At 36.3% G+C, this 27781-nt stretch overlaps 1 protein-coding gene across 4 annotated transcripts in view; it reads right to left on the bottom strand.

The window, feature by feature from the left end:
- Positions 1-27781, bottom strand: part of LOC129250651 (unconventional myosin-XVIIIa) — a 263564-nt gene that overhangs the window by 59655 nt on the left and 176128 nt on the right. For all 4 annotated transcript variants that reach the window (XM_054890256.1, XM_054890260.1, XM_054890291.1 and 1 more), the window contains 2 exons: positions 9151-9285; positions 3820-4047 (listed from right to left, as the gene is read on the bottom strand). In XM_054890256.1, coding sequence (XP_054746231.1) covers positions 3820-4047; positions 9151-9285 — 363 coding nt within the window. The remainder of the gene's footprint in view (positions 1-3819; positions 4048-9150; positions 9286-27781) is intronic.

The raw sequence follows: 27781 nt of genomic DNA, 5'->3' as shown, positions 1-27781 counted from the left end.
CGAAGTAATTTTGGCATTTTTGTTTATAATAGCAAAATTTTTATACTCGTAACAGAATATTGAAAATTTTTTCCCACGAAGTATGGAAGCATGAAATGTCATTTGTTTAAATATAAAGTGGCTGATATGGCGACCAAAAAATTACATCGGAATTATCTTACCCCCAGCAGGTTAGGAGGTTAGATGTGACCCACTAATAGGCTGAGCGAAACAGATACAGAAACAGCTTGGTGACGATGGAAACAATGTCGTCATTGTACTAAAATTTATTGATGAAGTTGGGCTCAGAGAAATACTGTGAATCCTTCAATCAAACTACTGAAAACCCCCTCTTTATAATAATAATAATACTTTCTTTATTGTGGCATGAACAAAAGTATTAATCACTTCCACCTATTGCTTATTATGATAGTATAAATAAAATGATAATTTTTCTAAAAAAGCTTGCTTTTCTTTTGCCCGACTAAGTTCTAGCAATCGAATATGCATCAAACGCATTCGTTTTTTGATCATTCCATTTTTTTTGCATTCCCATAACCATTTCATCAGAATTGTAGGCGTGACAACCCGGGTTGAACCTTGGCCTCTCACAACCATTTAGAAGCAGCTTACGTTGAGTCTTTGATGTGATAGTCGTTTGATCTGTTTGCCGAAAAGATGCGACAAGCGGTCGATGACATTTGCACAGTGGCGATCGGAGTAAAGATTTCAAGATATGGAGTATATTACACAAGGATCATCATAAAAAATTTTGTTTGTGTATTTGGGATCATGGGATGATGATGGGAATAATAAATGGAATCAAGCGTGTTTCAATGCAGCTTCAATATTTTTCGGTTCCAGAACAACGTTAACTTCTCGTCACTTTGAATTTACTACAGTCGCAGATTATGACCTTTTCCAAATAGTTCATTCTACTGGGCATTTCACGATGGAAAGGTATTTCTCTTTATTCGTGCTGCTTGCTAATGGTTTCCTTCTGGAAACAATAGCATTGTATCCGGCTTTGTAAAGAATTCTCCAACAACCCAGGTGTTGAGAGTAACACCATGCTTTTTTTTTTTTTTTTTTTTTTGTGACAGCAGCAGCAAGTTTCGTTTAAGAGTATTTGGATCGTTTTGCACATTTTCAATAATTTGACATTTCTCTACGATTTTTAGCTCTTTCACATAAATAAAAACACAAAAATTTCACTAATATTTAAGTATTCCCATGTAATTAATGTCGTGGCCTTATTCCGACTTGGAACTCTAGGAATTGATGATAATGTGAACAATGTAATGTAGCAAAAACACAGAATTTTTCGGTGTCCGAATTTTTATGCTCACAACTGTATGTTTATGTATGTATGTATGTACATATTATAGTATAAATCTACACATTCGTAACATCGCTGTCAGTTGAGAATGTTTGAGAAATATGCAATAAACAAATTCACTTTGAGAAAATTAAATAAAAAATATGCAAAATGCAAAATTATTTATAACAACTCAGGGAATTTTTGCTTTAGATTGGATGTTTGCTGTAAACAAAACGTAACATTTTGTGATTTCTTTTGTTTTTTGCGGCCTAATATAAATTTTGTTTTATTGAGTAACAATTTTAAAGATATTTTTTAATAGTAATAAACGCAACGATTGCCTTCTTCTCGTTCAATCAATACGAGGGGGCTCAGCTCGCATGACATACCGATAATTTTTATTTGGCGCTGGGCCAAGAAAGGCAGAAGTTTGGTATGCGCCGAGATCTAGAAATGCTTGATTGTGGAAAAAATTTAACAGTTGAATAAAATGTTAAAGGAGCTAATTTAACCATAGGGTGTTTTTATTAGATTTTTATTATAATCTGGTGGATAATTTCATGGCTTTATTTTTGGAATATGAATATGTCCGCCGCGGCTACGAATTATATGATACATTCGAATAGTCCAATTTTTAACTTCTTTTGCCAATAAATTCAAATGAGCCCAATCAGCGCATCGCGACGCCGTGGGTAGTCATTTGGCTTCAATTCTTGAACGAGGCGTTCGAGTGATCATTATAGAGAAGAAAATGCAAAAGACCCTCAACAACAAAAAAAGATCAAAACTCAATGCGAATTTTGAGCCACAAAACCTCATACCCAGAATAAAAAGTTTGATATTTTGAAGAAATTTCTTTGAATTTTTTTAAATTTGGGAAAAAGTTGGAAATTGTGAATTAAATAAAAAATAAATAAATAAATAGACAAACCTATTTTTATTGTGAATTATACTTGAAGTAATTTAGTCAGTAGACATTTCTGTAAACTAGACATGCAATATTGACTTGTTAAAATTTGAACGTCTGTATCTCTTTGTTTCTTGCCACACTGCATAACACGTTTGGGATGACTCAGTCGGTTTCTTACAATTATATAATAGAACAAAGTGTGAAGATGTTATCAGAAATCAAAATTTATTTTGTTGCCTTCAAAATAGCCTCCATTCGAAGCACCTTTTAAACGCGTTTGAAGAGATCTTCTTCAGATTCTTCAGTGAATTCTTCTTAATGGCTTCTATCGATTCAAAGCGGCGTATGCAGAGTGGCAATTTAAGTTTTGGGAAAAGTCATAGAGGGCTAAATGCGGTGAATATGGTGGTTGTTCGATGATATTTGTGGAGTTTTTGGTCAAAAAAGTGTTCACCTTGTGAGACGGTGCAAGATCAATGAGTTTTCTTTGCCCCAATTGGGCCGCTTCCTACCCACATTCTCTCTCAAACGTCGCATAACTTCCAAATAATTTTCATTATTTACCGTAGAGCCATTTGGAACGAATTCCGAGTGCACAACGCCATAAACGAATAGCTGACTTTCACTTTTGACCCACTTTGACGTGGTTTTCTGTTTTTTAGGTTTCGGCTCATGTGGATAGCGCCATTCAGCCGCCTGTTGACTGGTTTGCATGCCAAACTCATATACCCACGTCTCATTACCTGTTATGATGCGCTGGATAAAGGTTGGGTCCGAATTCACTTGCTCAAGCATGTCCTCAGTCACCTTCTTGCGATGAATTGTCTGAAAGAAATTCAACTCTCTGGAACGAGTCGAGCAACCACGCGTCTCATGTCCAATTGATGGTGTAAAATGTTGCGAATTGATTCGTGAGACACGCTAAGGTCGCGAGCTACCTCCCTCAAACTGAAATGATGGTTTTCCAGCACCATTTTCTCAACTTTATCGACGATTTCATCCGTTGAAGACGTTGATGGGCGACCATATCGGGGAAAATCTTCCACGACTTTAGGCTTTCTGCAACATTTTCAACGATCCGGCACACGAAATCCCGTTCAAAATACAAAATTTACGACAAAATCTTTGTTCGATATTTTTATCCATAGTGAAAATCGCAGAGCACACCTGCGGTTGACTGATATAATTAAATGCCAAAAACAAGCTAATCGACAGATCACGCTCATACTCTGCGACACTATAGACGACAGTTGTACCAACATTCCAGCAAAAAAAATTTAGACTACACATATGTATGTCGCGCGCTTTTTAAATGAACAATTCCCGATCTTTTTTTGACAGAAAGTATATGCTTTTTGCGCATTTTTAAATGCAAAGGGTTAACGCATAAGCATAACAAGGCCATAAGGGATTCCGAGAAAAAAAAGCAGCATATGCCATGAAGAAAGTGTTTTTGTGTGCTGACAGGGAACCTGTTAAAATGCACTTTTTCGCGTCATACATTCCCTCTATATTATATTAAATATAGTGAGTATATTTCCTTACCTAAGCTAAGTACAATAATAATTTATAGAAAGAAATAAAAATTTACGCTGCTTGAATCACTCACCTTCGCTTCCAATTTCTGATTATCAGTCTTCAATTCGTTGCGATCGTTTTCGATTTTCTCCAATTTGGTACGCAGCATTGCCAATTCTTCATTCGCCAATTTCAGTTGCTCCTCGGTGCGATGAACATTTAGAAGAGGTGTTACACGCACCAATAGGCGCCACCAGGGCCAATCGCGGACAGCCAGGAATGCTTTAACATTACGTTGAATGCAACGAACGGCCAATTCCTATGGACAAGGACCGAAGAAACAATCAAAAATTATTATGTCTAATATTGAAAACTCAAGCATTACAATAACAATGGAGAGTTATATTTCCCAATGATGAAGATAGGTACTAACAATGAGTAAAAAAAATATTAAAAAGTGATAATCGCACTAAAAATTTCATAAAACAGGAAATGCGAATATTTATGTCTATAAGTAGTATAGACATACAAATAAATGCATATAAACGTAGATACTTATGTATATTTATGACTTGTGTCAGCAACATATTCATTACAGCTGCCAGCTAACGAAGTATTGTTGGTGTTGTTGACAGTGTTCCATGTGTTACATGCGTCAATATGGTTGCTGTTGTTGCATTTGCACAAATATCGTGTCTTTGCTGACAACAGATACACAAGTCGCATACAGGCATGCCTATCGCCAACAAATCAATTGCAGCAACTCACAACATGCAATGCATTTTAAATAATATAATACAACAACTTACCAACCAACAACAATAACCGAGGGAAAAGGTAAAAGACAAATAGGGCGCATAAGTGCTTTAGTTAATAAAAAGAAGCAACAACAACGAAGAGTTAAAAAAAAATAAAACAATAAGCTTGAAATAGTTACAGTATTTCGCGGATATAAAAAACTCAATTATAAATAATGGAAAATTTAAATTTCCCGCCTGTACGATGGTTAAATAGCAGGCTGGGGCGCTTTCAGTGTTTTTAGACGCCATCTGATCGAAACATTGGCATACAAGGAGGCGCAAAATTAATTACCCTATAACTTTTGCAAATTGCGTCACTATTGACAGATATGATTTCGAGGTTGTAAGAGATTTCATTTACCTAGGAACCACCATTAGCATCGATAGCAATGCCAGCCTTAAAATCCAAAGTAGAATCAAGTGATTAAGATTTTATTTCTTGTTATGGCGATTGCGTAATATTTTTATACACATTTCATAATTTAAAAGGTTCCTTAAGGTAAGTTGAGTAGTTTCTATTAGCAAATAAGTAGTTTTCCTGTGTGGTAAATAATTCGGCCGCCGTAGACGAATGAGTTTGTACGTGAATACCATTCGGAATTCACAGAGAGAATGTTGGTTCGAATCTCAGTGAAATACCAAAAATTAAGAAAAACATTTTTCTAATAGCGGTCGCCCTCGGCAGGCAATGGCAAACTTCCGAGTGTACTTCCGATAAAAAATATCTGCCGGTCGGAGTCGGCTTGAAACTGTAGGTCCCTCCATTTGTGGAACAACATCAAGACGCACGCCACGAATAGGAGGAGGAGCTCGTCTAAACACCCAAAAAGTTTGTAAGCGCCGAGTATATAAATAACTTTTTACGACACTATGCCAAGACGAACGCAACTATGATATGAGGGGTGCCTTTTATATTTCGGGATTAGAGAACAAAAACAAATTTTAATAATCGAAAATCACTTTATTGTTTTTCAAAATATTCTCCATGAAGATCTATACACTTTTGCATGCGTTTGAACCAATTGTCGAAGCACTTTTGGCACTCTGAATGAGGTACCTCCAAAACATGCATTCTGAATGCCGCAACCGCTTCTTCAGGTGTCGAAAAACGTTGACCTCTCAGTTTGTTTTTTACGTACGGAATAAAAAGAAGTCATTCGGTGCCAAGTCAGGACTATACGGCGGATGACCCATTAATTCGATGTTTTGGGTGCTCAAAAATGCAGTTGTTTGAGCCGATGTGTGAGAGCTCGTATTGTCCTGGTGAAGAGTGATCCGTCTTTGGCGATTGGTTTTCCTAATTTCTTGGAAGACAACTGGCAAACAAATGGTTGTGTACCACTCAGAATTTACTGTTCTGCGTTGTTTTAGTGGTACGGTTGCAACATGTCCAGTTTTTCCGAAAAAACTTTTGTTGGATTTGGCTCATCTTGAAACACCCATACAGTCAACTGCTGTTTACTTTCGGGCTCATAGGCGTAAATCCATGATTCATCACCTGTCACGATGTCATAGACGTGTTTCGAAGCCCCGCGATAGTATTTTAGCAGCTCCTTCGACCAATCGACACGAGCCTTTTTTTGAGCGATTGACAAATTGTGTGGGATCCAACGCGAACAAATTTTTTTGACAGTCACATGTTTATGCAATATTGAATGTATGCTGGTCCCAATAATGCCTAAGATTGTCTCAATCTCACGATAGGTCATATGACGATCTTGCAATATCAGTTCGCGCACAGCATCAATGGTTTTCGGAACAACAACTGATTTTAGACGACCTTCACGAAATTCGTCTTGGAGTGAACTACGACCACGATTGAATTCTCCATACCATCGATAAACACTGGTCCTTGATGGAGCTTCATCGCCAAAAAATGAATTAAGTTCATCCATGCAATGTTGCTGAGTTAATTGTAAAAAATAAGAGAGAAAGTTGTAAAAAATAATCGCACGAAAATGTTCACGATTTAATACCATTTTTAGACCGAGATGAATCTTTTAAGTTACTGTAAACGACACAAATAGCGCTGGTATTCAAAACGATCTGAGTACGTAAAAGCCAAAAATGTCAAACTTTGCGATACAGTTGTCAGTTGCCAGATTGCAACACCAGGGTTGCCAAATCCCGAAATATAACTTACCGAGGGTACTAGTATTCTAGCTTATAGTGAATCGGCAGTCTCAGATCGAAAAATTGCGCTCAAAATAAATCGAAAATCGACGTTTTGAAAAATCCTTATGGATATGGAAAAATTAAAAAAACTGGTGCAAAGCCTAAGATTGACGACAGGTGTAAGAGCGAGATAAGACGGTTGACTGTCAATAAAAACATTCGCCTTAACCAAATTTGATGTGAGCTTTCTCTCAAGTTATGGAGAGTATAATATAGAAAATTTTGAGTGAAGATTCGTATTTAAAATATCAAAATAAACTGGCTAAACCGAAGCTTATATCACGCCACAAAGCAGCTAGACTCGAATTCGCCAATAATCATAAGTTCTGGGATGATGAATGGCAAACCGTAAAAAGATTTAACCTTAACTCGACAGCTGCAGTGTCCAAACAGACAAGCAATGGAGCGCGTCATGGTAAATAAAGATTTTCATCACTCAAAATAATTCTTCTGATTTAATAAAAAAAAAATTAAAAAAAAAATATAAAAAAAAAAAAAAATGGATGATTAATTTTGCGCCACCTTTCATTTTACGATAAACACACTCAGAACGTTTAGATGTGTGAGTCATAATAGCGTCGTTTACAGCGGCTTTAAAAAATCTTCTCGTCAAAAAAATGCAATTAAACCGTGAATATTTTCGTACGATTATTTTTCACAATTTTCGACATGGATTAACAAGAGAAGAATTTATCGACAAATTGAAATCATTACACAGCGAGCAAGCAACATTCTTGGGCACCGTAAAAAACTGGTATAATGAATTTTCTCGTGGTCACCGACGAATTTCGCTAAAATCGTCCAAAAATCAGTTGTTGTGATGAAAATATCGATGCTTTGCGCAAAATGATTGGGCAAGAAATTGAAAAAGATCGTCATGCCACATACCGTGAGATCGAGAGATTCTTGGTTATTAGTATAAAGACCATCGCGATAAGATTTAAGATACACACTAGAAACGCGACTGGACAAAATATTTCGAAAATTGGTTCAAATAAATACAAAAGTATATTGGGTATCATGAAGAATATTTTGAAAGACAATAAACCCGTCTTCAACCACTATTTTTTATTTTTCCATTGTTAGGTCAGAAATATAAATAAGATTGATAAGGAAGCCCAGTTACCCATATCTGCTATTTTTACTCCTACTAGCAATAGCGGTATTCATTTTAAACTTGAAAATGGCTCCAAGACCGCAAAACCTTCGAAACTATTTCAGTGTCGGAAAAGAAGTGTCAAAATTTATATGAAAGATAAATTTTGGGAGCTTTGACACCTTTCGAAGTAACTTGGTGCGAAATTCATAGAAAAAGTGGTTTTGAATTTGAAGTAGGCAACACAAACTAAAAATAAAAAACCAAATAAACATAATAAATTAATTCTTTATATTTAGGTTTAACACTTTTCCGTAACAGTTTGAATATTTTTTTCTTTTTTCAGCATCTACCTGAGTTGATTAGATTTGTAAAAACTGTTTATGGAGTTGCAAAAGAGGCGCTCCCAAAAAATCTTTCGAGGACTTCAAATTTTCCAAAAGACTCTTAAACCCACCGGGCATGACGCGAGAGTTGCGGAGAGTGAAGAACTTAACAAATTTTGTCGTAACTTGACAAATTTTATCAATACTTTTAAAACGGCGTGGAACCTCCCGAAGCTAGGCAACAACGAACTACTTCTCGAAAATTATGCGAGGTACCTCAGAGTAATACTGGACAGCAAATTGCTGTGGAAGCACAACGTTGAGGAGAGGGTGAAAAAGGCCAGTAATGCGTTGTGCGCATGTAAAAGAATGCTGGGCGTTACTTGGGATCTATCACCCTCTCTGATGCATTGGTGCTACACAGCAGTAGTCAGACCGATACTGCTGTATGGAACCTTAGTATGGTGGACTGCGACAAAAAATTTGACATACATAATGCCGCTGGAAAGGATTCAACGACTCGCTGCTCTGTGCATAACAGGAGCGATGAAGACCACTCCAACGGCGGCGCTGGAATTGATACTCAGCATGGCACCTATTGACCTCATGGCGGAAAACCTGGCAGCGAAATCCGCGAGGAGGCTAATGGCTGCGGGGGTATTCACCTGCAGAACTTTCGGTCACAGCTCAGTAGGAAAGTGGAGCTCAGGTGGCACGGACTACATGACTCCGTAACGGCGTAATAGAGCAAGTACAACCAATTGCATATCTTGTGAAAACCAAAGTGCTTTTAAACGCAAATTATTCTTCTTAAGCAGCCGGTTTAGTGCAATTTTTGACGATGCTTATATCCGGTGAATACTGTATTTCAAAATAAATTAAAACCTTAAGCATTTTAGTACTGCAATAAAAATAGTAGCAAAACTAAAATAAAATAATGAATAAAACTGAAAAGCCACCACTTGAAAATGTTTTTGAAATTATAAAATGCTAAAATGAAATTTCATCATAGCGACCACACCTACCTGTACGCGTCGGCGCGCCACCTGTTTACGTGCCAAATAGCCGCGGCAATACGCCTGCAGTTGTATGATACGATCCGAAAGCAATTCATCACGTTTCGCCTCCAATTCACTCAAAACACCAGAACGGAATAAAATCTGCAATGCAAAGAGAGAAAAACAGCGATGAAATTAGAAACACAAATGAGCAAACATAGAAAAGTACATGAAATGTAGAAATAAATAAATAAAAGAATTTCATTTGAAATGGTTGTGTGTAGAAACTATGCGGTGATGCAATAATAATAAAGTGAAATAATAAAACATATATTAGTTTGATATGCATTTTTGTTGCGGTTCTGCAAAACGATAGAGTGAGCTGTTTTGATCCCAAATTCGCTTACGATGGAAGCACCCAGTATTTATCGTATGTATGTATGCATCGTAGAATGCAGTAAAAACCCAAGAAGTCATTGGAACGGTTATAAATTTTTCTACAATTGTTTTGGACTACCTAGAGGATTTTAAGGAATATTTTTTTAATAACAGGTGGCTCAAAATTAATCATCCTATCGAAAGATTTATAATTTTTACGAATGGTATCGCGCATCAATCATATTTGGCACTTGTGAACTAGACAACCGCCGTATACAAACAGACAATGGAGCGCGCGAAGGTCAAAATATAGACTTCCATCACTCAAAAAATTTTTTTTTTTTCATTCAGCAAAAGAAGTTATTCAAAAACCAAATTGGGTGATAATTTTGCGCAACCTTGCATATACATATCTAACCCTCCTTACTATTACTATTAAGAGGGGATCTATCACTGTGAAAATCCATTGTTCCCTTCATTTACTCATTGGTGCTGAAAATCATCAAACTAATATTACTTGTTTTTTTCTAGTAAGTTCAACTATTTTTGTGGAGCTGGAAGTATAAAGGCAACTCTGAAATTCACTAGAAAATGTTTCAGGCTATTTTCGCCCCAAATTACCTTATCAGGTGTCGAAGCTCGAAGCTGCGAAAAATTATCTTTGAAGAAAATTTTGACAATGCTTTTAGGAGGATTTTTCAAGTCTAAGGAAATCGTCAAACTTTTCTAGCCACTTTACACATTTTCTCTGATATTCTTCAAAATCGGTTTTTTAATATAGCAAGTAACAAATTTTTCAGAATTTGTGTAAATTTTAATACGCGACAAATCCCCCAAAAAGAGTATTTGATCAATCCACTTGATAGTAGAAAATTCAGTTTTTCAAATACTGAACGATTAGTGGTTGTAGTCGGCTGGTAATCCTCCAAAGCAAAGCAGATCTATTTAACTGTAATATATTTATATTAAAGTAAAAGAACTTCCCATAAGGGTGTGAGCATAGAAAACTGCTTGGATTCAGTTTAAGAACTTTTTCCTTACCCGCTCATTCATTTCCAAAAACGAAATATCCGATCTCCTATCAATTTATCGTTAACTCAATAGTTCCGAACTTGTCGTGCTGTCTAAATGACAACTTACAGCGTTGCCAAAAATAGTGAAAATTAATTCCTAATTGGGAATTTGAAGGTTAAGTGTTTAATGCATATTTTCCTTTTGCTGATTTCTTCTTTTAAATCCTTCTTAACAAATTTTACAATTTTTACATCTCATATTTCAAGTGCCTGATGAAACGAAAAAATACCAATTAAAATCAAATATGGTAATAATGTCAAAAACGTTCGGCACTAAAGTTGAAATTTAGTTAACAACTCCAAACATGGTTCAGAACTTTTCTCAGTTTCTCGCCCACTCACACACAAATGTTGAGAGAAAACCAGTAACAACCACATGGAAGAAAACTTCTTAATCAGAACGATGAATCCGCCTTTAAAGAGAATAATGAGTTTTATGCAAAATAAAATCCCAACAAATCGTGACGATCTCTTAAGCAACGGCAACAGGAAAATAATAATGTAGTTGCCGGCATACCCAGAAAATTCTAAAAATTTTGACTGAATAGTTCAAAGTTTTGATGAAATTTTGGAAAATTTTGTAGAAAGTTTGCAATTTCGCGTTATATGATTTTTATTGTAGCATAAACTAAACATAACTATATGCATACAACTGGCGGCTATACTCCATTTTGGGTGTTTGACCGAGCTTCTCTTCCTATTTGTGAGGTGCGTCTGGGAGATTTTTCGTGCCAGAAATACACTCCGGGGTTTGCCATTGCCTGACGACCGCAAGACAACCGCTATTATAAATTTTTTTCTATAATTTAGGTGTTACACACACTGCCGTATGGTAGTAACCCACCAAGAGATTCGGCTACGGCGGTTCATTAATTGAACTATAGTGTCGGCCGCCGTAGCCGAATGGGTCGGTGCGTGATTACCATTCGGAATTCACAGAGAGAATGTTGGTTCGAATCTCGGTGAAACCAAAATTAATAAAAACATTTTTCTAATAGCGGTCACCCCTCGGCAGGCAATGGCAAACCTCCGAGTGTATTTCTGCCATGAAAAAGCTCCTCATAAAAATATCTGCCGTTCGGAGTCGGCTTGAAACTGTAGGTCCCTCCATTTGTGGAACAACATCAAGACGCACACCACAAATAGGAGGAGGAGCTCGGCCAAACACCCAAAAAGGGTGTACACGCCAATTATATATATATACTGTTGTAAAACAAAGAATGGTGCCTTTGCAACGGGGTGTGTATGAGAAGAAGTCGTACAGGTATGAATTAATAGTGGTTAGGCACGCATAAAACCTTTTCGCCTTCAGCAAAAACAAATGCATCGACTATAATTATTTTAAAGAACAGAGGGACCAGAGAATCGCTTTTTCGCGCAGTGTTATGATTTAACTAAAAATAAGAAACATTTACGCTAGGTAGAAAAAACTGCTTTTAATTTTTTTAGTTCTACAGTATTCACAACAACATTCAAGCTAAATCTTTTGAGACAATGTTTTTACAAAAATATATTTATTGTAGGAAGATATATTATTATAAAAAAAAAACGTATAAATCAAAGTTTCAAGCTTTATATAAAAATCACAAAAATTCAATAAACTTCAAGAAATTTCAGAATTTCAAATTTGTTGATCAGAATTTTTAGAAATTTCTTAGGCATGCAGTTTTGTAGCTCAATAAATTTTAATGTAATGAAGTGCAAGCTTAAAGCTGCGCAAAAATCAGGTTGACTTTCAACAATTAACATTTAACATAAAATACAATGGCAATCACTACAAGTGAGTGTGTGATATCCAAACCAAGTATTTTTTTTTACAGAAGAAGGTAAAACAAAAAATATAGTCTATCCGAAGGCGTTAGAATAAAATACTTTGATTTAACGGCAGCACATACCACGCCCGGTAGTTGCTAATATAATAATTTGATAAATTCTTCACTACTGAATGTTCAAAGCAGCCTACTTTCAACTGATCTATGTCTAGACGGAAGTATATTTTTTTGTACCTATAGAATCAGGAGTGGTTGGGAAGCTGTTGTTGGCGTACTGTGACAGCATTAATTGCAGCTGACTTGCTCCATAAAATGTATGAGCACTGATCAGTGGAAACGTGACCAGGTGCACTGAAAATTGGCTCACCTCAAAATGAACAGAGAAATATATGAATAAACAAGAGAGAAAAATCACCGCAGATGGTGACACGAAACGTAAACAAACATATTTTTCGTCTCGGTTTCAATGAATGCGATTTCAATGTAAATATGTACATATGTGTGCACAACTATTTAAGATTCGTGTTGGCGGAGAGGGGGGAGGGCGATCATGATGTAACAACATCCAACCAACAAAAACGATAACGAAAAGATAAACAAATCCAAACAGCATAATTAAATGTGTGTATAAAATTTAAATAAATAAATAAATATGTACACACCCAGCAATATTGCGTGATTCAAATTGACGTGCAAGCGGCTTTTACAAGAAAACATACGCACACACGCATACAAACAGAGGTGATGGCACAGCTGCCAAAAATGGTATGAGAAAGTTGGCCGTAATTGATCGATCGGTGGGGCCAAATGAGCAGCGCGCATTTCGCTGCACTCAAATGCCAATCAAAAGGCATAAAAACGAAAAAGGCGGAAATCAAAAACAAAAACCAAATGGAAAGCAAAACAATAAAGTAATTAAAATACCTGCGAATTAATCAACAAATATTTATGTGCATATGCATGCATGTGTGTGTGTATGTGTGTAGCTGTTAACAAACAATTGGTTTGAAGAAGTCCAAACGACAAATCCGCATTAAATCTTCAAAGATAGCGCGAAAAGGCATCAAGACTTAAAAAATATTTATATATGTAAATAAGTGTACACACACGAGTGAAAAATGTTAAGTTCACTCGTCGAGTGCAATGAAGCGACAACGAGTTATTAAGTAATAAACCTGCAGGGCATAAATAGCGGCAGCCAGTTGCTGCAGGGTGATACATTTGAACGGCAACCTGCTGCAAGCTGCTATATCCGACTTTCGAAATGCTGATAATAGTGCGTTCATGTTGTTGTTGTAGTAGCAACATAAACATTACCCATATATGCACGGGGAACTTTGCTCTAGTGACAGTCCTTGACCGGATATAAATTCGGGTCGTTGCGGTAACGCTGACCCGAATGCGGTTGGAACATTGTGCTCATATGTATTTCGCCTAGGTTGGTGAGGATAAATAGCAATGACCTCAGAAAAGCTACAACACTTGTGCTGCTACTAAGATATTGCATGAAAGAATGGACTGAGAATCTATTCATAATGTTTACGAGTTTTAACAAAATGCTGATCAGGAATAATCCACCAAATATAAAATTAAAATCCTACAAGTCTCTTTATACACCAAACTGTAAGGGTTAACTTTATGAGTTTAGATTGAAAAAATAGTTTTGGTCACATTTTCCATTTTGACTTATTTCTGGCGTCTAAATTGAATTTTGAGTTTTGCTGTATACAGAGACTTATAGTATAGTAGAATTTTATGGAAAATATTTGGGTAGCTCTGTTATGAGTATTTCCTCCCCTTTCTCGCAAAAGAGACATAGAATACGCATCTTTTGAGGAGTAAGAGGGTTAAATTGTTCCACAAAAATGTTCTCCGTTGGATTTTACATAGAACTGGTGAGCACACTACATATATTGCATTTTTACTTCAATAGTGTCATAACTCAAAAAACCAAAATGTTGAGATAAACGCCTTCAAAATTTTAAATTTATTATGCCTCCCTAAAGTAAGAGTAAAGAAATATTTTCATCTAATGAGGTACTGTTAATATGCATTTTTTACAAAGAAGAGCTAAACAAAATTTTTTTTTTTATAGACACCATTGAAGTAAAAAAGGATCACCAAAGGAATGTGTAAAAGGATCAAAACTAATATTTATGACTCTCCTATAAAATAAAATTCAGACATAAGCAATACCGTACATTTTTTTCATCTCTACCTTTTTTATTTGTATATTTACTTTACTAACCAGAGATCGCATAAAAGAATTTAGACAATCAAAGTCAAATCAAAATTCATCTTAATATATATATATGTATATATATATTGTATATATATGTAATGGGCGCCTACACCCTCTTTGGGTGTTTAGCCGAGCTCCTCCAGCTATTTGTGGTGTGCGTCTTGATGTTGTTCCACAAATGGAGGACCTACAGTTTCAAGCCGACTCCGAACGGCAGATATTTTTTATGAGGAGCTCTTTCATGGAAGAAATACACTCGGAGGTTTTGCCATTGCTTGCCGAGGGGCGACCGCTATTAAAACAAACTGTTTCTTAATGTTGATCTTTCACCACCTACATTCTCTCTCTTAATTCCGAATGCTAGTCACCACCACCACCAACTCAAAAATGTATAAAAAAAACTATGTTACATATTGACAACATCCAACAATGAAAAATGTAATAGTATGGTCAAGATTTGTGCGAGCAAACTTGAAAAAATGTAATTTCGAGAAAACCGCATTCAAAGTATTCGATGTACTCAAATAGGACTGGAAGTGACTGCGCGGACTGCGCCAAGTTTCAGGAAAGAAGTATTTCGACGATTCTTCCCATTTCTGCCGATTGAGTATGCAAAATTTTTAGCTATTAGGTTATCTCTAGGGTAAAAAAATATTTATATTAGCAAAACTGGCACAACTGGGGATCAAAAACCTGCACGTGATTATCAATAAGCCATTGCATCCCCATGGAGTGACACTTTCGTGCGAATTTTGGAGCTGTGGCAGCATAGGTTCATTCTTCTTTGAAGATACAGCTGGAAACGTCATTTCAGTCAACAGTGGTATGATACATTTTTTTTTATGGGAGAAAATTCAAGGCATGGCCTTGGACAATCTTTGGTTTCAGCAGGAAAGTGTGCCTCGCTGCCATGCCACCATTGATCCTTTGCTCCCCTAATTTGCAAATCGAGTTATCAGCTGTCTCGGCAAGTTCAATTGGTCACCTCGGAGCTGCGAATTGACGGCGTTCAACTTTTTTGAGAAGTACTATAAAGGACGGATGTTATGCGAACAATCGTGAGATAGAGCTGGAAAACGTCATCAAGGTTTCCGAAAACTTGGTTAACGGGGTGAGCTGCTCCGAGGCCAGACGATACTTGCACATGAATAAAATCGTGTACCATAAGTAATGAGAATATTTGCTTCCATTTTCTGACCAATCAATAATGTATATATAAGTGTATAATACAATATATAAAAATTATTTTTTTTATTTTTTTTAATTCAAAAAGAAGGCACTACATGAACCACCCTATACATATGTAGAGTTCCGCACCACCCGACTTAGACTTTTTTATACATTTGTCTTTCGAGCTGACAAAAATTTCATTTAGTAACAAAAAAAAATACTTTCCCCAGAAATTGGAGTCCCACTGGATCACCCTGTAAACTAGTAAGTCAACAGCGTACCAAACGAGCGATCGATCGAACAAACAAGCAACAATAAAGCTTAGCCGCCACTAAGGGATTTAAGCGATTTTACGTTGATGCTGAGATGGCACCAGCATATAAGGATGCGTTCATATGCATTTATTTGTTTTTATTTTTTTCTTTTATTCGCTAGCATCAAAGACAATTGTATAATCTTAATAGCCAACACCAACAGTTTCAGCGCATCGATCGTTCATATAAGAGCTTTATGTCGCTGCTGGTAGGTGGACTATTTTATTATAGGCTGATAGTAAGCTATTATAGTTCATACAAGCAATTATTACTTATGTCAGCAATAAAAGCAATACTAGCAGGAGGTGATGAAAGGGAAAAGAAAGAGATATTTTTAGTACCAATTTCCCTTTCTGCACCGATCACAACTAACATTTTATGTTTTGTTTTATTTTATTTCGCATTAATTGTCGCTTGTCTATGCTGGCTGTTGAATGTCATTACCCCGGGCGGCGTAATCGGAAACCAGTTCGTGGTTTAGCAATAATAGATGCGCATGAGTTATACGTATGCAGTCGTATGTATGTAGCCTGCTTCAGCCAGCGCCCAGCGCTCAGCGCTCGTCCTCCACACGCGCTCTAAAGCAAGCGCTTAGCGCTTATTGGATGGATGGGCATTTTATTGGAAGCCTATAATATTTATTTCTACTTCGCTCCATTAATTTCCCTTTTCATTTTGTATTTTGATTTACGCTCGTTTTTAGTGCACGTAGTGCTTCATTTGTTATGTTGAACTTTGCGTGAAAATTCTACTATAAAGTTTTTATAGTCCTGTACTGTGGATTTAAGTTGTGATGTTGATAACAGGCGGCGTTAGGTAATTGTGGGTTTAATGCTTTTAAATTGCCCGCTATAGAGCATTGGTAGTAGTGTTGCCTTAAGTAAATACTTTTCAGCCTTGAAAGTGGCGATGAACTCTGGTGTACCTCTTGCACATATTTGCAGAAGCGAGCTTAAGTTCTTATTTTGAAACGTCAAGGAGATATGTGATTAGAAAATGCTAGATAGCCTCCTTTTAATGTAATTAATTAGTGGCCACAGAGGCTCATAACTAAGACTTATTCTGACCATAACTAAGATTTATTCTGTCCACAAGAAGTTCTTAAATCAATCCGCTATTTTGCCGTATCCAATCAACCTCTTTAGCGAAACTGTTCCCCTAAACTTGCTACGAAGAAGTGATTCGCCAGAAATGTGAATCGCATTCTTCGAAGTGCGTAGCATTTACACAGGAATTGCTAAATGAACTCTACCTCTTTCTCAATCCTACACCCAACTTCTACCGAAATCGTAATGCGGGGCTACGAACTGGTTGGCCATGTTGGGCCATGGGAAACACAGTTGCCTGTAAGCTCGGAGTCAATTATCCAAGTCTTATCTAAGACCCGTTCCTCACACACTCTTCTGCTTCCTCATCTCCTGAAACAAAACTATCCCACTACACTAGCCCCGTGTAGATTGATATTCTATTGCCGCAGAGATTATAGGGATCTTCTACATTCTTTAACACATTTTGAGTTAATCTAGCAAGCAAGCTACGTTATGTTCATCAGCTTGTCATGCCAAGTTTATCCATCTCGGCTTGAACAAATCTGCAGTAGTTTACAAGTCTGTAAATGCTTCCTAATAACAATTGGTGGTAGAAGATGCCGTTTTTGTTAAACAATGAGCTACATATTTATAAAAGAAAATAAGGAACATCCAATAGCGCAAAAGAGTATTGAAAATTGGTAAAAATATTGATGTGCTTTCATTTTGTTGCTGGCTGTATGCATTACTGCAGCTAAAGAAGAAAACTTTTATAAAATATACCATCAGACAGGGCTCAGATTATATGCAGGTCTGAAAGGGGGTTCCACAAACACTTTTTCTAGGTTAAACTGGGGCAGACAATTGGGCATGTACGAGTGGGAGCATCACGGTGGTTCCGCGGAGTTAGTGCTGAATTTTTTTTTTAATTAATGTGGTTAAGAATACCCTGTCACCGAAAGCCTCCAGCATATTAAGACGAGACACCTTCAATATGAGCGCGCAGCCACAGTTGAGTTTAGTTTTTCACAGCCAAATCGAGCCTGGTTAAGTAATGTTTGAAATAAGCTCTTAATATGGTCACTTTATCATGCAAACTAATCCCGGAATTGAGGTCGCCGATGACTTAGACAAAGAAGATCCTTTGATGACTTTTCATGAGGATTGTTTTATAATCCCAAATGTTATAAATTTTAGTACAAGTAATAATACCACGGAAAGGAATGATATCTCTAGCTCAAAGGTGGAGCTCCGCCTTCTTTGAAGTAGTAATGAAGAAGATATACGTTTTATTTGAAGTTAAAATTTCCGATTTGTAGAGAAAGTAGGGTTTGTCGAACATAGCCCTTTCTGTACTTGCTTCTTTCTGAGTCCGGATTAAGATTTAATCATAAGTGCTAACAACTAGCTACCACTGCCTTAATACGCCCAACCCAAAAAAGATTTTCACACGCTTCAACTGCGGCTTTTTTGTCATGATGTTGTGACAAAAGCGGAGGATTTCTTACTTACGTAAGTGCTAAAGACAATATGCCCTTATAAAATTACAGAGTGTCTACATAAGAGGGAAACGACAACAGAAAAGGTAATGAGAAACAAAAGAGAAATTATAACTAAAACCAATTTGAACACCTGTGGCGGACAAACTTAACAAACACTAAAGCCCCAAAGCGAAAAGGAGACCTAGAAAAGATCAGAGTGCACAGAAGGGATGATGAGGAGATGAAGAGAGGTTACTGGCGGTAAAAGAAGATATGGGCATTAAATGGAAAGGGAGTGCGTGAAATGCTACATACATACATATGCTGCACGTATCATGGTCATGAAGCAAGTAAAACAGTGAAGTAGTAACGCAAAAAGGCGTAAAATCCAATTGCACACATGTCACGTACTTTTACACATTATGTCGATATAAACCACGTCGCTGCGTGACACACGTCTTTTATAGTAGCTGCAGAATTACTAGAAGCTTTAGCTTGTGCAGAAACATGTCTCGTAATCTCAGCGATGAGTAGGGAAGGACTTTAGTGTGGCATCGGTGGTGATACGTGACAAGACAAAAGATGCTGATTAGGTGAAAATGTATGTATGTGTGTATACATGCTTGCAAAATTAAAACAATGCAGCAGCAGGTGGTGGGTTGCATAATGTCGAATATAAGATTTTTCAAGGACTAGGGGGATATAATTTTACATATCATTAGGAGGATAATAAAAAATTATTAACACTAGGTTTACGGGCGTTTCTTATATACCTATCTCTACGAGCATCCGTCAAATTGACGGGTGGATGAAAATACGTATTTATTTTTAAAAAATCAATTTATTCAAACTAAATCTGAGTTTAACAATATAAGGCTTCACGTAAAAATAAAATACTAATAAGTCAAATTTTTTGTTAAGTTATTATGAAAATGATTACAATAATATAAAGGCTACATAATCATATTTATCGAGGACATTTTTTACATACGTATTGAATTTCTTTTGTGCATTTCCCGCATACGATATTTTTACAATACATACAGCAATTACTGCTGACATAATATTTCTTTTTGTGTAACCAGTAGGCCCTACGATATCCTTGAATATAGTATGAACGGACGGCCTACCCCTAGATTTCCCTGCTTTCAGTCTCACCCACCGTGTCCCGTCAACTGCAATTTCAATTTCTTCCATTACATCTCTGGATGTACTTGAAATACTCGTCCTCTCATCCTCGGTGTCAGAACTAGAAATAATCCGCCTCCTTTTCTTGTTACGACGTATATTGAAGAGGTTTTCCTCTTCACTATCCGAAGATCCTTCCATTTCTGCAGTTTCGGTGGATTCAGAATCTTTACTGTAATCATCACTTTCACCTAATTCATATTGATCTTCTTCGTAGGACACCTCAGAACAATCCTCATTGATGTTGGTAATTGTTGTCAATTTCTTATTATATCGCGTGTTTCTACTCATGATTGCTAGAAAAGGGTGATCGGTGAAAGTAAAAAATACCGTGCAAAATTCAATTACCCTATTGTAAAAACTTACAATAAGCGGGTGACTACAATAACCAAAACTTTTGCACACTGTCTTCAAAAAATGTTCTTACCACGGTCACTGCAGCGACTATACTGAAGACAGCAGGGATTATCGCAGCCTAACGTCGGCTACCGCAGGCTGTGAAAGTTCTTTGTGTGTGTTGTTTATGTTTGCACCACTGAATATCTTTTCGATACGACATTTAGTCTGCTGCACGCTTTGAGTTTCGAATAACGCGAGGATTTGACACCCGGGCTACACAATTCGTTATCGAGGCGCTATTGAGATTATGAGTTGGGGGGTCTTAGACCTTTATTTCAGTCTTATATTTGCTATTGGAGGTATAATTTTACAAGCGAAGCAAATATATAAGGATTGTTGACGCAATCAGCTAACCCGTCAAATTGACGGGTTCCGTTGAAATAGGTATACAAGGTACAATTTTCAAAATTTATAAAGCTTAGGAAAATAATAATTGTGCGTATAAACTCTTTAAATGAAATTATAAATTTACGATGCAAAATAGTTAAGATTAATGCTATGGTTTTTTGCGTGTTTCATTTCAAAGTTTGAAATCCGTCAAATTGACGGGTCCCGTAAACCTAGTGTTAATAACACTCTGCTTGGCGCATAGGGATGAAAAACAGGCAAAAATATGATACAGCAATTATTGAAAGAGCAAGAACTGTAGAATTTTGAACAACCAGTCGTTCGGGCACTGAACGTCAAAATTGTTTCTGCAGAGTAACGTAGTTTCCCTATAGATGACAGTGAAATGGTTTGTGGTATTGGAGTTGATATATGTTCTCATAGACTTAAAATTGAAAAATCTGTGCGTCTCCCTTATACCAGCAGTATCTTTTAGGCGAAAGTACTGGCAATTGTATTCTTTCCGATTAGCCAAGCTGCAATCCAGGCACTGAATTCAGCTACAACAACCTTGAAACTGGTGCAACAGAGTAGGAACAACCTACCATGTTGAGTGAAAACATTACCTTAGTCTGAGTCTCGGGACATCGGAGCATTGAAGTTAACGAAAAAGCAGATGAACTGGCAACGTTCTTGCAGAGTCGGTATCACCACTAAGTGCAATCAAGAATATATTTTTCTCAAAATACCTCTGAATCGCGGATTGTAGAGGAAGAAACCAAACGACATGTGAAATAAGCAAAACGATAAGGCCAACTTATAACCTCAAACAAAGTCGACATTGATAAACATGAAACGACGGAGAACAAGCCGCCTCACAAAATATACTGCCATCGTTGTAAACAACCGAAGAAAAAGGAAACAATCTTCCATATCCTCCTATGGAAGGACAGAATGTTAACCCTGGGCAAACTGCTGTTCGAGGGTCTCGAACAACTGTCTGGCTTAGATGTCAACAACCTAGTAAGGTTCCTAAACCGCACAGACTGGATATAGTCCTGCTGCAAATAACTGTTAAACAAGTTGGTAACGAGGATGTGGGGCGGAAGCGCTGGTTGGATTCTGGATGAATCACCACTCAACTAACCAACCAACATAGTTTCCTAATTTGGTTTTAAGTTGATCTAAATTATTTGAAAAAAAAAAAAAATACAATACATTTATCAATAAATTGTCTTTCGGCATATATTAGTTTGGGGGGAAAGAAATTTATTATTTTTGCGTAAAATTTTGGTAAGAATGGTTTATAACTGTTTTACTATGGTCGACTTTACCTAAATGCCGATCAACTCCCAATATTCAAATATTCTGTGATTTTATAAAGATGTTTCACATTTTCTTTAACATAAAAAATGCCTGAACGGAGTCGACGAAACTAAAATTACACGTAATTAGCTGTTACAGTATCGGCACCATAAAAACCATTCATAATTTCAAACGAATGACTTGCATTTTCGCCTTTATCAAAGAAAAACTGTAAAATATACCGAATTTTCTCTTTGTTGACTTCCATTGTTAACACCCTGTAACTCAACACTGAATGGAACAAAAAAAAAATTAACAAACGATTTTTGTTAGTGTGAAATGTCACCTTGACAACGGGAATAAACCTTAAATTGTTTGATCGATACATTACGAGATATTGAGACAATAATGGAATTCTTTAAAAACAACTCCTCTTCCTATTCGAAATGGAATAAAATAAAATTAAATTACATTAATTAAAATAAATTAAATATAAAAAATTAAGTAAAATATGCAGAAAAATAAAATAGACTAAAATAAAATTTAATTAAATAAAAAAAAATAAAAAATAATAATTAATTAAATTAATAATTGAATAAAAATAAAGTAAAATAAAAATTTAATAAAAACATGCAGCAAAATAAAACAAAGTAAAATAGACTGAAATAAAATTAATTTAAATTAACCTAAAAAATTAAGTAAGTTGAAATAAATAAGAAAAAAATCATAAATAAAAAAGAATAAAATAAATTCAAATGGAATAAAATAAAAAATAAATAAAAAATTAAGCAAAAACAGAATAGAAATAAGTGAAGTAAAATAAAAAATCAAATAAAGTTAATCAACTACTAGAGTTCTAAGTTGGAACATAGGGCCACAAAACGAGGTAAAATAAAATAAAATTTAGTTAAATTCAATCCAATGGCATGAAATAAATAAGATAATATAAAATAAATTATTAAAAAAGAAAAAATAAAATAAAACAAAATAAAATAAATTAAAATGAAGTAAAACAAAACATAAATAAATAAATAAAATAAGCTACGAACATATTTTCTTAGCAGCGAGTCTCATCTATTTATGGCTATCTCTATGGCAGATAATGGCTTTACCTCGCTCAGTTTGATGGAGCAGGACTTCCCAGCGCCTGAGGGGGTTAAAACCACAGCAGAAATGATCGCAGCATGGAAGGCAAAAACAATACACGGTGTTCATCCCCATGGCCTTGAAATGGAATGGATAGGCGCACAATCATCAAATTTATGGGTGAAAAGAGGAAAATTATTTTCTGAAACAGAGGGTTTCACAATCGCTATCCAGGACCGAGTTATTCCAACTAGAAATTTCCGAAGGTCGATACATGGCGAGGTAATAGAAGATGGGTGCCGAAGGTGCGACATTTACGGTGAAGCAATTGACCATGTAATTGCTGGATGTAGCGTACTTGCCCCCGTGATAAAACACGGTCTCTTACAAGAAAAAGTCTTGTAGTTTAAATATGAACCAAAGTCAATATTGGAAAATGCAAAATTTAAACTGTACTGGGACAGATTTATATCCACAGATCAAACAGCAACTGCCAACAAACCTGACATCATCTTGTTCGACAAGGCAAATAAAATAAATCGAAGTGTCTGATATAGCCGTGCCTCTTAATCGCAACATCCAAAGCACATACTCCACTAAAATATCAAAGTATGCAGCTTTGGCCATAGAATTAAAACGAATGTATAAAGCGAGGAAAGTTAGCATAATACCAATAATTATATCTTCCACTGGATTAGTGCCTAAGCATCTAATTAAGAACTTGAAGAAGTATGACTGCTAACACCTTTTAGTAGACAGGCAGAAGTCGACCATACTGGACACATGTGCAATAGTTCGAAGATTTTTAAATATTTAAGCAATAGATATCGCATGAGCGTAGAACTTGGACTACACTCCACCAGAGCGCAATCCCTTGACAATTTCATAAGGGATGTGTAATCTCCGGCAATAGCCGAGATGGATTAAACATAAATTAAATAAAATATGGTAAAATGATTTTTAATAAAACAAAATAAAAAAAGTTAAATAAAAAAAAAATATACTGGAATAGAATTAAGTAAAGTAAAATAAAAATTAAAAAAAAACAACAAATGAACTTAAAATAATAAGATATGATAAAATAAATTACAAAAATGTATTAAAAATAAAACCAAGTAAAATAAATTAAAAAGAAACAAAATAAAACAAAACAAAATAAATAATATAAAATGATTTGAAGTAAAAAACTATAAAGAATTAAATATAAAATAGTAGCAAAAATAGATCAGAATGAAGTAAAGTAAAATGAAAAATTAAACAAAACAAACAAAAAGAAGAAGAAAAAATGAAGAACAAAATACAAGAAGAGTATTGAGGGAAATTTTGAAAGTAAACACCACATTCGTCAATTTGATAATTGTAGTGGTTTCCAGCAAATTAGAAATTAAATTATAGCATAATTAAAAAAACATTTTTCAGTCCACAACTATAAGTATTGACGATATGTTAATTAATAACAACGCACATCACGTCCAATACATAGATGTATTTATGTCCATATGTATGCACATACAAGTACTCTTAACATCGACTATACGGTGACTGACAGCACGCGTTGTAAAGTCGGTGGTAGCTTAATAAAGATATGCAGCGATATGAAATGAAAGTTTCTGTAATTTAATAAAAAAAAATGTCTGCTTTCGTAGCGAAAATCCAATTGCTTTGGAACCCGCAAGCGCAGTACAGCTAACACTGTAAGAAAATGTGCAGCTAACTCACTGACATTAGCGGCAAAAGTCACACACACACAACACACTCCTCAGGCACCTGTGTCAGTTAACGCATGTCGCACTGCGCATAGCGGCGCGTAGTATGAAAGTAGCAAAAAGACAAAAACAAAAAAAGTTAGAGACTGAATGAGACTGCGGGCTCTTAAAAGTCGCACTGTTAAAACAATGCGGCGCAATAGCGGTACAATGGCAGCAAAAATGATGGTAATTGTTTTTGTTTTGTTTTTTGTTTTGTTTATTCGTGCTACCACTCATTTAGACCCATCGCTGATACGTTCGTCCGCCCCTACATTGATTTGCTAAATGCGTCCACTCAATGTCTACTTCACCCACATACCAACGGACGCCTATTTACGACAAATTCGGCAGTAAAAGTAACCGATTGGGTCAAACAAATTCATTTGTGGTGCTGGCTGTGCATTTTAAGCGAGTGACAACACAATTTGTCATATTTCATTCCATTAAACATGTATTTACGGACTTATACCGTATACTTAGGTAGTTAACTAGTTAGGGTAGGTCCAAATTCACACACACATTGACAATGTTGGCGCAAACAACGGATGGTTTTCATAGTTTTTATGGCAATCAATCCCGATAAAGCAGTGCAGAGTGATGATGGATAAATTAGAAGTGAACACTAACGGGACCTCATGGAAAAAAACACAAGTTGATGCTTCTGAATGATTTTTCATATTCATATTTTAGTCACGTAAAATTAACTTACTTTTTAGTTGAATTTAAGTTGAATCGTTGACCGAAGATGTGGTAATTTAGCAACTCGACTACTGCTGATCGTAATGGGAACATTCTGGTAGACACCCAGAATAAGCCATAGAGCAACCTGTGTAACGTCATTCAACCAAGAAAAAAGTGGCTCCACTTAATCATAACCATAAACAAAAAATTGCAGGAAATGAAAGATAATAAAATTCCCCATTCACAGTGTATACATCACTTTTCGATAGAACTAATAGTTTCTGAAGGTTGGACGATGACAATATTCAATGAGGCGTCACTTGGAGTGTTTGAGAGAAAGATTCAGCGAAAGATTTTTAGACCTTTTCACATGGGCAACGGCAAGTATCGTAGGCAGGGCGCCTAATCTCCGGTTGTGGCGATTTGCACTGGCCAGCAAGATCGCCTGATTTGACCGCTCCAGACTTCTTTTTGTGGGGCTTTTTGAAGTCGCGGATTTATGTCAACGAGCCTCAGACTCTTGCAGCTCTTCAAGACAATATCCGTCAAGAATGTGAGGACCTATCGCCGGAAGTTTTGGCCAAAGTGATGGAAAATGCCATAAAAAGGGCTCAAATGGCAATCAACTGTGGTGGCGGCCATTTACATGACATCATATTATCGACTTGATGTAAAAAAAAGTAAACGACTAAATAAAAATAATCCACCAGAAGAATCATTTTTTTTTTTAATTATAGCTAAAAAACATCGCAAGGTTACTTTTGCGCCACCTTCTAGTGCAGCGGCTTTGTTCGCTGGGTGTTATCGCCCGAATGGATACGAATGCTCCAGTCGAAAAGTATTCGATGCAGTACCAGCTGGTGGTAGCAGAGGAAAAGGAAGTCATCCTCTTTACTTGGTGTGTCCAACTGGCGCCGTTTAGTACGAGCGATTAGCGACTGTCTATTCAAAGAAGACCGAGAGGGAATTGACGACGAGATTAGCGTTCAGGTTGGTGAATTGAGGCAAACTCTTTAGGCATTACTAAGAGAGTCGAAAAAATTGCTGGAAGAATTAGGTTTGGAAGGGAAACCAATCATAGAATATGCATTTTGAATTAATAAAAATATTATATCCTCCATGTTCATCTTGGTATATCTAACCAAGATATCTAAGATTATCTCAAAACAACTGCGAATCGGTGAGCAAACTTCATTCATCACTGTGAACTCAAGCCTCTGGAAATGATTTTTTTTAATATTATCTGGTAGATAATGTCATGGCATTTATTTTTTAAATATAATATAATATCCGGCATATGTCGACCGCGGTTACGAGTTACATGGCCCATTCGATCAGCAAAACTTTTGACCACATTCCCCAATAAATCTAAATGAGCCCATTCAGAAAAATTGCTACTCATGGATGATGATTTGGCTTCAACTCTTGCACGAGCTGTGTTTTATAGGCTCGTAAATCAAGATCTTTACCGAAAATATCCCTCTTAGTCGAAGGGCAAAGGCCAACAAGTTACGAACGACGACGAATCGACATTTCGGCGTCTGCTGCAAAACTTCGCGAACAGATTTATTTTTTGTCAAAGTAAATTTCTGTTCCTAATTTCGAAAGATATAAGGGTCGATGATGCCGTCAGTGTGTAAACCGCACGTAAAATGAACGAAATGCAATATGAAGTTCCTGAACAGATTTATTTACTTTTTTTTTTTCAAAGTAAATTTCCACAATTTGGAAGCGCTGTTTTGGATTCAACAGACTCTTGATCACTTGCCAAATTTTACTAAACTGCAATGTCAACACAATTTGCCATTCTCAGCTCTCAAACTATAGTTAGCGGTATCGATAGTTCTCATGCAGCTAAAAAACATCCGATTAAAGTTTCCGACAGCCATTGGTATAATCGAGGGTATGTGGATACCATATGAAAGCTGAAGGCAAAACTCTATGCAGATGAGTATTTTAATTTACTCTTAGTATTCAAGCCACTTGTGAGGCCAAATAAATGTTGATATTAGTTAGCCTGGTTTCGTATCAGATTCGGTAATATGGAAAAAATTCTCAATTGGGCCTAAATTAAGAAATTGAAGCAATTTTGTGCTCATTTGTGACAGCGGATATAGGAGAAGTGCACGCCCCATTGACTCCATGGTAAAAGAATTTAGAAGGTGTGACTAAGAACAGACTGTTAATCGGCCCTCAACGAATTTGAAGGTATCAACAGCCATTGCTTATTTTACTTCGTTGCCGTCCGAACAATGACGGATTGATCGAGTGTAAGAATACGTGTGAAATGAACGGGCAGAAATCGGCTGCCGACTGCTCTGCGACGTGACAGCCGAAGTTGCTCGCTTCATTTTCTTTTTCACCATAGATAATGGCCAAACCTGGTAAATATTAACATCCTTAAGGATGATTTTAGAAACGTGTGAAATGAGCGGGCCGAATTCTATTTTTTGCTTCGGATGGCCA

The sequence above is a fragment of the Anastrepha obliqua genome, chromosome 1, assembly GCF_027943255.1.
Source record: "Anastrepha obliqua isolate idAnaObli1 chromosome 1, idAnaObli1_1.0, whole genome shotgun sequence".
In the NCBI taxonomy this organism is placed as follows: Eukaryota; Metazoa; Arthropoda; class Insecta; order Diptera; family Tephritidae; genus Anastrepha; species Anastrepha obliqua.
Note: the sequence above shows the minus strand (reverse complement) of the source record. Positions and strands in the feature narration are given on the sequence as shown.